Genomic DNA, 12,531 nt, shown 5'->3' with positions numbered 1-12,531 from the left:
GCAGCACGAAACTTGCCTCCCTGCATAAGCTTGCCCTCTAGTGGGGGCAACAGATGATACACAGGATAAATAAAATGCATTGTCTCTTAGGTGATGATGCTAGGGAGAAAAACCGCAAAGAAGGGAGTGTGCCAGCTCAGGACAACAACGTTGACAGGTGGAGAATGAGATTGGGGTGCCCTCCTTGAAGAGGGCAGGTGAGTTAGAGACCTGACGGAGGTGAAAGGATGAGCCTCCCAGACCCGCCTTGCGGAGCGCACTGCACACGGCAAAGGCCGGTGGAGAACAGACCTGTGGGAGAGGGCCGTTTGCTGGCAGTGTCTGAGAGCAAGTGAGCTGCAGATGGGATCAGAAAGGTGGCGGGCCCTGTGCAAGCAGCGAGAGGGCTGTGAGCTCTGAGTGGGCTGGTCTGCGGGCTCAGAGCCGTGCTATCACCAGTCCAAAGGGGGCAAAGGCAGAGCAAGGACACCTGTCTCAGGAGAGGGCTATAGATTCCGGACAAGAGAGGGTGCTCCTTTGCACGGGGTGGCAGCCTCAGTGGTATTTGGGAAAGACATTAGATTCTCTGAGTGTTCTGAAGATTGCACTGACAGACTACGCTAATTTGCTAGCTGTGTTCCTGAGAAGAAGAGGGACCCCGGCAACACAGCCTTGACCTTACTTTCCAGTCTCATCTGCAGCTCTCTCTGTCCGCTAACACGGGGTTCAAGAGCCCCTCCACTTGAGAATGGGGACCTGCGTTCACAACGTAGTTCTGCCACTTGCTAGGGCTACCATCACGTAGCTCACCCTTATCTCTGTTCCTTCATCTACCGGGTGGGGATGAGCAGACCTACTGCACAGGGCTGTCCTGAGGTCCAGCTGAATTGTCAAAGGGTCATAAAGCTTAGTATGTTTATGAACCCACCACTCAACAAACCAGTCTCTTGACAATTAATAATCTGTGAGGCATTCCTCAAGCTTCCTGCCACTCAGCCCTTAGCTCCTATGCTCATCACCATCTCTGTCCTTCAGACCATCTTCACCTGTCATTCTCTCGCAGAGAAGTCCTCTTCCCGAGGGTCTCTGTCCCTCCTCTCAACTCAACACTTTGCTTTCCCAAAGCGTTGCCATGTGGAGGAAGTTTAACATACAAAATTAGGTCTTAGGTACTTTTAAGTTTTAATATGAGACAAGCATTATTTGGTTGCCTCTTAATTCACAGATCTGCATTTTAATCTTCTTATAAAGATACAATAGTTGGAGCACTTGGGTGGATCAGTCAGTTGAGCATCTGACTCTTGATTTTGGCGCAGGTCGTGACCTCAGGGTCCTGGGATTCAGCCCTGCATTGGGCTTCAAGCTCTGTGAGAGTCTGCTTGCATTTCTCTCTCCCTCTGTCCTTCCCCACCCTCCTAAAATAGATAAATTTTTAAAAAAAGAAAAGATACAATGGTTGCATTTAGTGCAAATTCAAATTGTGAACTTTTTATAGTGTGATATTAAAAAATATAATCAGAAATGTGAATTTTACATAGTGTGATATTTAAAATTGATAAAATCTCAACTTAGGAGCAAAATAATAACCATATAGAAATCATTCCAGACATATATTCTGATTAGGAAACTAGTGTTTAGTTATTGGAGTTTAAAATTATGCAAAATTTTCAGGAATGCCTTTCTTACATGAAAAGAGATTGTCATCCACTATGAAAAGATACTAATAAATGCTCATAGTGCTGAGGAGATAGATAATTCTGGAGGCGAACTTGCAAAGATATCCAGTTTATTCTTAGAGACTATTCAAAATCTACAGAGACGGTCTTTAGAAAAATGGATGCCTATAGCAAGAGAGAAAGTTGGGTTTCTCAAGCCTGTGTCAATCTAGCTTACTGGTTTGGGTGATGAAGGAGGTGGCTGCCAGGCCTTATCACCAGAAGTTACTTGACGTTGGAAATCTAAGTAGAAAAGTATGTTCTTCTTCAGGATATCATAAAAGACCTAACTGCCCTCTGAAAACAGCATTAAATGACCACCAATAGAGCAGATTGATGTCACGCCCAAATCCTTGTCCTCCATATCCCTGATGTTAATGGATCACCACTAAGCAGAGTCATCCTTCCCCCGTCTAGCATCCGCTCTCCTTCCCCTCCTTCATCTCAACTGGTTGACTTCAGTATGCGCTCCGAATGGGCTTTCCATTTCCTGTTAACTCCATCCCCTGTATTCCCACACCTCAGCTGAAGGGTCGGTCTGCAGCACATTTGTCATTCTCTTCCTGAAGTCCTTGAGGAATAAAGACCAAATTCTGTGAGATGAGAGAAAGCCCTAATGACACGACTTTTGCCTGCTTCTCTCTGCTGCCTTTGGAGCCCTTCCTATAGTCCACACCAAAATCTGCCCATATCCTCCTCGTTCTTCAGAACACATGAGATAAACTGAAGAGTTTGAGGTTCCCAGATGTGACCTGTCATGCTGCTTCTCACTGCCAAGCCTTGTAACATTCTGACTCCTGTCTGTAAAATTCCCTCTAATTCATTCGTGCATTCAGACAACTCTTTGCTGAGCATCCACTGAGCACAGGGACTGTCCCTAACTTCGTGGAGCCTACAGTATAGTAGAGGGCAAAGACCTAATCGGGTCATCATTCAAATACATAGTTAGAAAGTGAGCTAAAAATCTTGGAAACAAATGTACGGAAAACTATGAGAGCTTGAAGAGCTAAGGGGGAAAGTGATCTAGGTAGGGTTAAGTAATGTTTGCAGTGAGCTCTGAAAGACGAAAGAAAGCAAAAGTGGAAGGAAGCAGTTTTTTTAAAAGGGAATAGCAGCTTTTTGCAAAGGCACTAAGGTAGAAGATGAGTGGTACCTTCTAGAACATCTGAGAAGGGCAGTGTTGCTGGAGGATAGAAAACAAAGACATTAATGGTCTAAAATAATACTGGAAAGAGGGAGGAGACACATATGATTTGGGTATGTATCAGAGAAGAGTAAGAAAATACAGGGCACTGCAGGGAAGTCCATAGAGTCTCTACCTATAAAAATGAATCTAGTATGGAAACAAGTGATTATATAAATAATAGGTTCAGGCATTGTTTGCGTTGAAATGAAATTTTCCAGTGGCCTTGTTCTAGAAAAGCCCAAGAGAATGAAGAAAAACATGGTGTTAGAGCATGCCTGGAGGGGGGTGTTCAGGGCCTTGAACCTGTGGCAGATGGTTGAAAATACTTGCAGTATGCCTGTATTCATGAGGGTGAGGCTCATTTGCAACTAACAGAAACTTTAAAGATTTAGATGACCAGATTTACCTGTAAGATGGCATCTGAATTAAATATGCCCATGGAGTGTCGGGTTCAGGAAACAATAAATGTTCTTGTCAGAAAATACTAGAGGCTTTAGGGAAAATCCAGGACCCAGAATGACCATCTTTAAAGATGGATTTTCTGTTTTTACTGTTGATTATAGACAAGGGAAAACTCAAGACTTTCCATCTTCTGTCAGGTTTGCATGTTTGGCCTCAAACGGCATAAGTTAGAAGATCTTTATTTTCACTCTGCCCTTCTTGAATTCTTGAACTGTGCATAGAATAAATGCTGTAGTCACAGCTGCTGATCATTTTAACCGAGGTTACTCCTCCTGTGTGCTGAGACCTTGGAGTCCAGACAGGAGGCTTTGAACAGGTTGTTTGGTGCTAAGCTGCTTTGGAACGAATCCAAACTAAATGGTTGCTAAATCCGTTCAGTAGTTCCAGCATGGTGGCACTCAGTGCAGCGCAGCCTCCAAACCTCGTTCCCTCGCAGACGGAGGTTAATACGTAGCACGGCGCATACTTCCAGGCCTACATGCTAGTGTATGGGGTGCTGGGAGTCATGCCCAGACTGGAGACATCGGTAGGGCTGCGGTGGGTGCCCGCGTAGCGGTTCCCAAGGTTGGTGGGAGGACTGGTACTTGGAGTAAGAACCTGCCGCCGCTGCGTCCCTTTGCCACTTCTCCTTTGGAAGCTCATCAACACTCCCCTCTCCCCAGCCATGGGACAGACCCAATCCTCTCTTTCCATGCTGGTTCCCACACTCCAGTCTTGCTGATTCTCTGTCCTGCCCTTATCCTACTGGTTCCCAGGACCTAGGAACTTCTCCACCCCATGTGCATCGTCATGGTCCACCCTTCATGGCATTACTTCATTCTCCTGATGAGACTTTAAGAATGTCCGCACTCTCACCTCTCCTCATCTTCTCCTCAGTTTCTTAGCCGTCCGAAACACGGCTTCTGTACCTAGCATTGCACACTGCTCAGTGTACCCGTGAACTTCTAATTAAAAAGCACTATGAGCACTTTTCAGTCTTGATCGAAGGGAAGTCTTTTTAACAGTTTATCAGTAACTCTCTTCTGTTTGAAATTATATGCACCCTGACATAAATTTCTCCTGATTCTCCTCCTGCTCCTCTGTGTACAGATAGTTGAATCAAATAACTCTCGAAAGAGAGAACATCAAATAAAATAAAACCCAGCTCGTGTTGCTAGCAGCCACATCTCTGGATGGTGCTACTCATCCAAAATAGGTCATTCCCCATGGATGATAGAAACATTGTCGCTGTGCACAGATGCAGTCATTTGGGACAGCTTGCATTACTGTCATCAATTACCAGCATAATTGATAATATCATCACATGGCATAAAAACATTTTAAGCAATGTTTTTATGTATAACTGATAGTGTTCTTTAACAACTATGAAAAGCCTTTATTTACTTACTGTAAAATAGTACTGTGATTTTCTCCATGGTACACTTTCACCGCTATTCTGATAAAATTATTTTGGTGCTTTATACAGTACTGTCATTTGTGCAATGGTTAGTTACTTAGTAAGTGACTAGATAGTGAATTCCTTGTAGAAACCAGAATCTTGTCTTTATCTTGGCAAACCTTAAAGGATCTTTATAGTAGGTTTTTAGTAAATTATATTGAATTAAAATGTTAGGCAGCTTTTCTAAAATCAAAGTGAGACTTAAAAGATCCTTTATGGTAGCAAAGTCTCTGTTAGTCTTTCGATATGCACCAAACCCTGAAGTATTCATAGCCAACAATATCGCATTACAGGTTTTCTAATAACTAGGAGATACAAATCATAGCCGGATGTAGAATTAGTATGACATGACTTGTGATTTTCTAGTTTATGTAACAGCCAAGTTACATAACCATAGACTCAACAGCAGTATTTTCTCCCAACTCACAATATATTCCCAACTATCTTGGCAAATAAATAAGACACACACATCTGAGTAACACTGAACAAGAGAGCATATGAAAATCAAACATAGCTTATAAAAGAATTCCAGCGTCCAGCCTTTAACTGCATGTCCTTTGCACTGCACTGAAAAGATGCCATTTATTTCTGACTATGATTAACGGTTCTTCTTAGGCAGCCAACTTTCTTTGCCATTTAACAAAGATTGTGTCCTAGGGTTTTCTCTTATTTCAGTTCTTGTGTCATTTGTAAATTAGATTGTGTAACGAAAATTTGAATTTGAATTATAGTTTGGTTTATTAGTGTGAATCTTGAAGTATCTCTTATACAACTGGGAACATACATTAATTTCATCAGAAGGTTTGTGGCTGTACAATCTGTAAAGGTCCTGTAGGCAGGAAAATAACAACCTGGATGCCTAGTAATGATGTGAAGCCTGATAACCACATGATGCCAAAAATTAAAAAAATAAAGTAAAAAGGCAGTATACAAAGAACACTGCCTTGTGAATGGATCCTAGGGCACAGGACGACTACTTTGATGTGTGTGGTTGGTATTTATCATTTTTTTTTTGGCAACATGCAAAAAAAATCAAATGACATGTCTTTGAATTATTTTGACATGACACTAAATAAAAGGAGAAAGAGGGAAAGTAAGATGGCAATTGGAATTTTTTAAAAGAACATGTTCATGGGTGTCAAAAATGAATAAAAGGAACATTGCCTTGCTTCCTATCAGAGAGCAAGTCCCTGTAACAGAATAAATGAGGCCTGAGCATACATGAAAAGAGCACTCAGACCATCCTGTTACCTAGGTATTAGACAGCAAATAAGGGGAAGAGTCCTGGGCTTGGGGTGGGGGCCAAGGGGAATCTAAGTAAGATCCGAAAAGATGGTTACAGGCATGTGTTACAAAAGGGAAGACTAAATGGAGCACTAGATAGACCAGAATAATTACAGAGTAATTAACATGCCCTCTGTCTTCCTCTTGGGGGAATTTTTTTCATTTAGATAAAAATGAATCCTGACTGCCACAGTATTTCATTTGGCAGGATACCAGGTAATTTATATTTCAAATATGATCTCATCATCGGTTCCATCTGTTGACATTAACCAAGCATCCGTAACGTTTGAAGCTCTGACTTGTAGAAAATTTACCTGAAAATCAGAATCCTTGAATCTAAGAGACTCATACCAATCAGAAACCTGAGTAAATACCCTCTTATCTTACAAGTGCTGTGTATTCATTTAAGTCTTCACTTTTAATCCACCCCGTTCTACACTCTGACTCCAGGGATCAAGGAAGGCAGAAACCACAGTCTGCTGCCATAGGATGAGCTCAAATCAGTGCTAGACCTTCTTAAAGAGGACCAGCATTTTTTTCTTTTTTATGCTAAGCAGCAAGTGGAAAAACTCACTGGTTACCAGGCTCTGATTCTAACCTGTTCTTATTTATTGTCTATTCATAGTTTCAAAGACTTTTCCCTTCTTCTTATATGCCAGTTGAAAACTGAGAGCTGGAAAAAGCAAGATTATAGGACAGTGTTGGCCTGAAGAAACACTCCAGGAGCTGTGTTCCTAAGTTTGCCTCAGCTTCCCTAACCCAGACCCCGAGACCTTTGACTTCCCTTCCCCTTTGTGCTGGTTGGTACAGGGAGATAAGGACCAACAATAGGGCACAGACCACCCCATTCTCTGGAAGACTGTCTCCAGATAGCGAACGTTCCCTTTTTCAGCAAGCTTGGATGAGTCTTCTCAACCTTCAGGACCCAGTGCAAGTTGTTCCTCCTCTTGCTGATGAACCAGCAGGCAAATTTAACCAAACCTTCTTTGGGCCCACAATGGACATTGAGTACAGCTTTCATTGCAGTATCTTAAACTGACTTGCATTTGTTTATCTGAATGTCTTTCCTCCTCTACTAGATTATGAGTTTGAATGCCTGGTGCCTCGCCTAGTAGCCATTCAGTTCACCCGCTTTCTGCATCATCCCCCTGCTAAAGAGACAACGAGTTAAATAATGCCTTCTCCCCAAAAAAGGTGGGGGTTGGGGAAAAATAATAATGGCTCCTCCATTCACAATAATGGATCCTCAATAAATACTGTTGCATTAGATTTTAATATCCTCTTTTCCATAACTGAACCCAAAAATGTCATTTTCGCCTTGCTCAAGGGGAGCAGATGTTCAAAACAGATGTTCAAAATTAATTCTGTCCAGTGAGTAAAATTAACAAAAATAATGTATGAAATTTTTATTGACTACGGTAGTACTGAGTTTGGTTTTTGGTTTATTTCATGAAAAATATATCTAAAGCAATGTAATGTTCTCTCTACTAGAGGGATTGTGAGAGTTTATTCAAGGCATGCTGTTCTTCCTTCATTCAAGAAATATTTTTAAGGGGTGTTGCCCCCAAATAAAAGAACAACCACTCAGATCTTTAGATTTCTCAGCATTTATTGTATATTTGCAGCATAAAAATGTTGACATAGTCTCAGTGCCTGCATAAGTTATTAATGAGGAGGAGAGAAAGTATGTTTTTAGTAACCCTTCTGGATTTCTTTCCTCACTAGGGTACTCAATACTTCAAGCTATTATGGAAAAAGCAGGACAAAATGGTTGGCATGTCAGCGCTATATGTGTGGAAAATTTTAATGATGTCAGCTATAGGCAACTTCTAGAAGAACTTGACAGACGACAAGAGAAGAAATTTGTAATAGACTGTGAGATAGAGAGGCTTCAAAACATATTAGAACAGGTAAGTCCTGGATTTTATATTATTATTACCCTAGACCTTCTACAAAAAGTTGACTTTTGATTTACTTTTTTCCCATCAGTATTTTCTCTAAACCATTCAGTCTGAAATACAGAGTTCAGGCATTTTCATTCCATGATTCATCTTCAAGACTAAATCGTAATCCTTTATCACCAAAGGCCATTTTAGTTCATAGGTCTCAGTGCAGTGAGGAGCACTATTTCTCACACATTTTAAAGACCTACCACATAGTAAGGACCTTTTGTGAATCACCAAGAGCTCTTGGCCTCCTACGTTCATAAACATAAGTTTTGAAGATTAATGCCATCTAGAATCTTAGAGAGTTTTAGTATTCACAACTGTGCTTTTTGTAACCTTTAGAAAAAGAGCTACATGAAAAAAAAAGAAAAGAAAAAGAGCTACATGAGAACGAACATGAAATAGTAAAGCAATGAAATAAAACCAAGTTAAATGGCATACTTCTAGATGTGTAGCTCATCTTCTTCTGATGTTTTAAGTGCAATGCCATCACAGTGAAGATGGTTTTCAACTCTCTTCACAAATGAATCTTTCAACAAATACTCGTTGATTTGATTTGAAGCAGATAGGAAAAGGTAAAATTGAGCTTTGTTATTGTGTTAAATGATAGGAAAATCTCATCAAATAAAGGGTAGTATTTGCCTTCCTCCTCACCCCACATCTCTCTAAGCTTTAAGTCGTATTTGGCCAAAATCGCGGTGAATGAATGCCACCTAGTGGTTTTGGAAATGTTTGCTCCTGCCTTATCTATTGTAAGCCCTTCAATCTGAGAGTATAGTAAGCAAGAGGTTTTGTTACTTTGCTGCGTACAGTATACATAATAATATGATTGGATTTGTAGAAGTAAACTTAGCAATTTGTAGCTTTATTTATAACAAGAACTTAAGTACTCAACTAGAAAAATCAAAACTGAAATATGTTTTAGAGATTCCTACTTCATATTGAAGAGCCCTACACGAAATGCCTTTCAGTTTCCTTCAACTATATCAGTATTTATAAAAGTTAAAAGTAAAAAAGCATGGCGTACTTTCTTTTCAGGATCTTGTGAAGCCAGTCTATACTGTAAGAGGAAATAACAGTATTCAGTTTCTGTTAATTTTTCTTGGAAGAAGAAAAAAATCTTGATTGAAGAACTATGTTTTATTATATTGGAAGACAGTCATTATAACCCTGTATGTCATTTAGGTTTATTCCTAAGGGACTCCAAAAAAAATCATTAAGGTTGCCACTATTCAAGGTATTTAGAAATTTTCAGTGTGTATTTATGGAATCCAAGGAAAAACTTTCTGACTTGTCATTTCAGCTCCAACTCTGACTTTCTTAAGACACTCATCTCAGGGCGCCTGGGTGGCTCAGTGGGTTAAGCTGCTGCCTTCGGCTCAGGTCATGATCTCAGGGTCCTGGGATCGAGTCCCGCATCGGGCTCTCTGCTCAGCGGGGAGCCTGCTTCCTCCTCTCTCTCTCTGCCTGCCTCTCTGCCTACTTGTGATTTCTCTCTGTCAAATAAATAAATAAAATCTTAAAAAAAAAAAAAAAAAAAAGACACTCATCTCAGCTTAAACTGTGCTCTCCCTCCCTTTCACTGCTGCCCGTGTTGAGAGTTTGAGTTGATATGAACAAATGAAGCTTTGTAAATACCTCCTCATGAATCCCACAGAGCAGTTAGTTCTGAGAATGCCCAGAATTGCCAGGTTCCTGTCCGAGGGCGAGGAAGGCTCAGAAAGACCCTCCACTTAGCACCTGTGCTTAAAAGACTGTGTCTGGAGAAGGCAGTGCAGGGCCTACAGCACACTTACTCATTTCACAGGCTTAGCTAGTTTCTAAGAAGAATATCGGAGTGCCCCAGTGCTTTGGATAAACTCTTGCCTTAAATAAAATCTTGGCAGGGGAAATGATAGCTTTTTTTTTGTCATCTCAAAAGTATTTTTTATATTCTTAGCCTTGAGATATGACTGAAATATAATGTTGTATAAGTTTAATGTGACGGTGTGGGAATTTGATAAATTAATAGATTTAAAAGTATTTACCACAGCAGAGCAGGCGAACGAACAATTCTTTCTCTTCACATAGTTACCGTTTTTGATGACAGGAGGAATGAGAATATTTAAGATCTACTCTCCTGACAACTTCCAGATACATAATACAATATTGTTAACTGTGGTCACCGTGCTGTATAATAGATCCCCCAGAACTTAGAAAATGGAGTGTCTGCCTTTTCTGTGTCTCTCCTTGCTGAATTCTAAAAGGTTTCTTTTCTCCTGTGACTGCATAGTAATCATGAGACTTTGTCCCTTTAAAATGCCTTTCAAGTATAAACCTAATCAGTTGTACAGTATCTACTATATCATGAGAATATAGTATACTCTAAATTGTTCTATAAAGGGGCACCTGGGTGGCTCCGTGGGTTGGGTCTCTGCCTTCGGCTCGGATCATGGTCTCAGGGTCCTGGGATCGAGCCCCACATCGGGCTCCCTGCTCAAGCCGGGAGCCTGCTTCCCCCTCTCTCTCTGCCTGCCTCTCTGCCTGCTTGTGATCTCTGTCAAATAAATAAATAAATAAATCTTTTAAAAATAAATAAATACATAAATAAAATAAATTGTTCTATAAAGTCTTCCCTAAGAAAAGATGTTTTTTGATCCTGAACATGATTTTTTTTAGCTACTGATACTTTAATTCCTTGTAACTAGGCCAAATCATTTTAAATGCTCCTTGGTTTTACTCTTGACTCATCCAAACACAAGAGCTGGTCCAAACTGTGTCAAGAGTTTCTACATGTTACCCCTGTGTTTCTGCACTGTCTTTAATAAGTTGAGATAACAGTGGAAGACAGTTTCAGAGAATCAAGTGCCTTTTTTAAAAAAGTAAAAAACTAAATAATCTTGACCAAAAAAATGCTTTTGAAAAGAAGTAGCCATCTTTCAGAAGATGATGAAGTTAATATGATGAAGATAAGGGGATATGCTGGTAGATTCTAGAAAGATGAGCACACTTAATATTGGCATGCTACCAATAACAACTTTGCGGATATTTAATTTGTATCATTTTTCAAAAACATAATGGAAATGGCTTCCACAATTTTCTCTTAAAATCTGTGAACGGACAACTGTGTTTGGAGAACCACTTCATCCTCTGCACATGTTTTCCAAATTATTGTTGTGCCACAAACTGTTTAGTTCTTATAAATGTATTACTGTTTGTTCTTGTAGCATCTCTTTTCTTTCTTTAATCACTGCCCAGAAGAGTTAGATAATGTATCAGAGGTTTCAAATTAATTAAAATTTGTTGTTCTAAGAATTTTACAGTATCTTTTAAACTTAATTACAAATACTCTAAGGCAGTGGATCTCAAACAATAGTAGGCTTGAGAACCACCTGAAATGAGGTGTCAGCCTTGCTAAAAATGCAGAATTTTGTCCGTATCTTTAGATCGTTTGCTTGAAAAAGTCTGGCCTGGGACCCAAAACACTACCATAAAAACAAAATTGTAACTAGAAATCTGTAATAAGTACAACACAGCCAAGATGTTTTTAAAGCTAAAGTTCTTTCTATAAAGGGTGAGTAAATTAGTGTTTCATATGTGTGCTTTACTTTTATTTTTTTGAGTTTCAGTGGGTGGTGGTTTTTTTGTTGTTGTTGTTGTTTTGTTTTGTTTTGTTTTGTTTTAGTATTTCAAGTTTTTATTTAAATTCTAGTTAGTTAGCATAGAGTGCAATATAGTTTCCAGAGTAGGGTTCAGTGATGCATCACTTACATGGAATACCCCATGCTCATCACAGGTGCCCTCCTTAATGCCTGTCACCCTCCAGCCCATCCCCTTCCTACCTCCCTCCAGCAACCCTCAGTTTGTTCTCTGTAGTTAAGAGTTTGTTTTAGGTTCCACCTTCATCTCCTTTTGTTTTCTTTCCCCTATGTTCTTCTGTTTTATTTCTTAAATTCCCGTACGAGTGAACTCTTAAAGTATTTACCTTTCCCTAACTGCCTTATTTCAGTTTGCATTGTACTCTCTAGCTCCAACCATGCTGTTGCAAATGGCAAGATTCATTCTTTTTTATGGCTGAGTAATATTTGTGTGTTTGTGTGTCTGTGTATGTGTATATGTGTGTGTGTGTGTGTTTACACCACATCTTTATCCATTCATCAATCGATGGACACTTAAGCTGAATAAATAGTTTCGCTATTGTAGATATAATGCTGCTATAACCATCGGGGTGCATATATTCTTTTCAGTCAATCTCTTCGTATCCTTCAGATAAATACCCAGTAGTGCAGTTGCTAGGTTGTAGCGTAGCTCTGTTTTCAACTTTTTGAGGAACTTCCATGCTGTTTTCCAGAGTGGCTGCACCAGCTTGCATTCCCACCAACAGTGTAGGAGGTTCCCCTTTCTCCACATCCTCACCAACACCCGTTGTTTCTTATGTTGTTGAATTTAGCCACTCTTACAGGTGTGAGGTAGCATCCCACTTTTTTTTTTAATTTGTATTTCCCAGATGATGAGTCATGTTGAACATTTTTTATGTGTCTG

The 12,531-nt window shown here is 40.0% G+C and overlaps 1 protein-coding gene across 11 annotated transcripts in view; it reads left to right on the top strand.

Annotated features, from left to right (window-relative positions):
• Positions 1–12,531, top strand: part of GRIA4 (glutamate ionotropic receptor AMPA type subunit 4) — a 386,735-nt gene that overhangs the window by 259,021 nt on the left and 115,183 nt on the right. For all 11 annotated transcript variants that reach the window (XM_059418401.1, XM_059418430.1, XM_059418411.1 and 8 more), the window contains exon 5: positions 7,790–7,974. In XM_059418401.1, the coding sequence (XP_059274384.1) occupies positions 7,790–7,974 (185 nt within the window). The remainder of the gene's footprint in view (positions 1–7,789; positions 7,975–12,531) is intronic.

The sequence above is a fragment of the Mustela nigripes genome, chromosome 1 (genome assembly GCF_022355385.1).
Source record: "Mustela nigripes isolate SB6536 chromosome 1, MUSNIG.SB6536, whole genome shotgun sequence".
NCBI classification, from domain to species: Eukaryota; Metazoa; Chordata; class Mammalia; order Carnivora; family Mustelidae; genus Mustela; species Mustela nigripes.
Note: the sequence above shows the minus strand (reverse complement) of the source record. Positions and strands in the feature narration are given on the sequence as shown.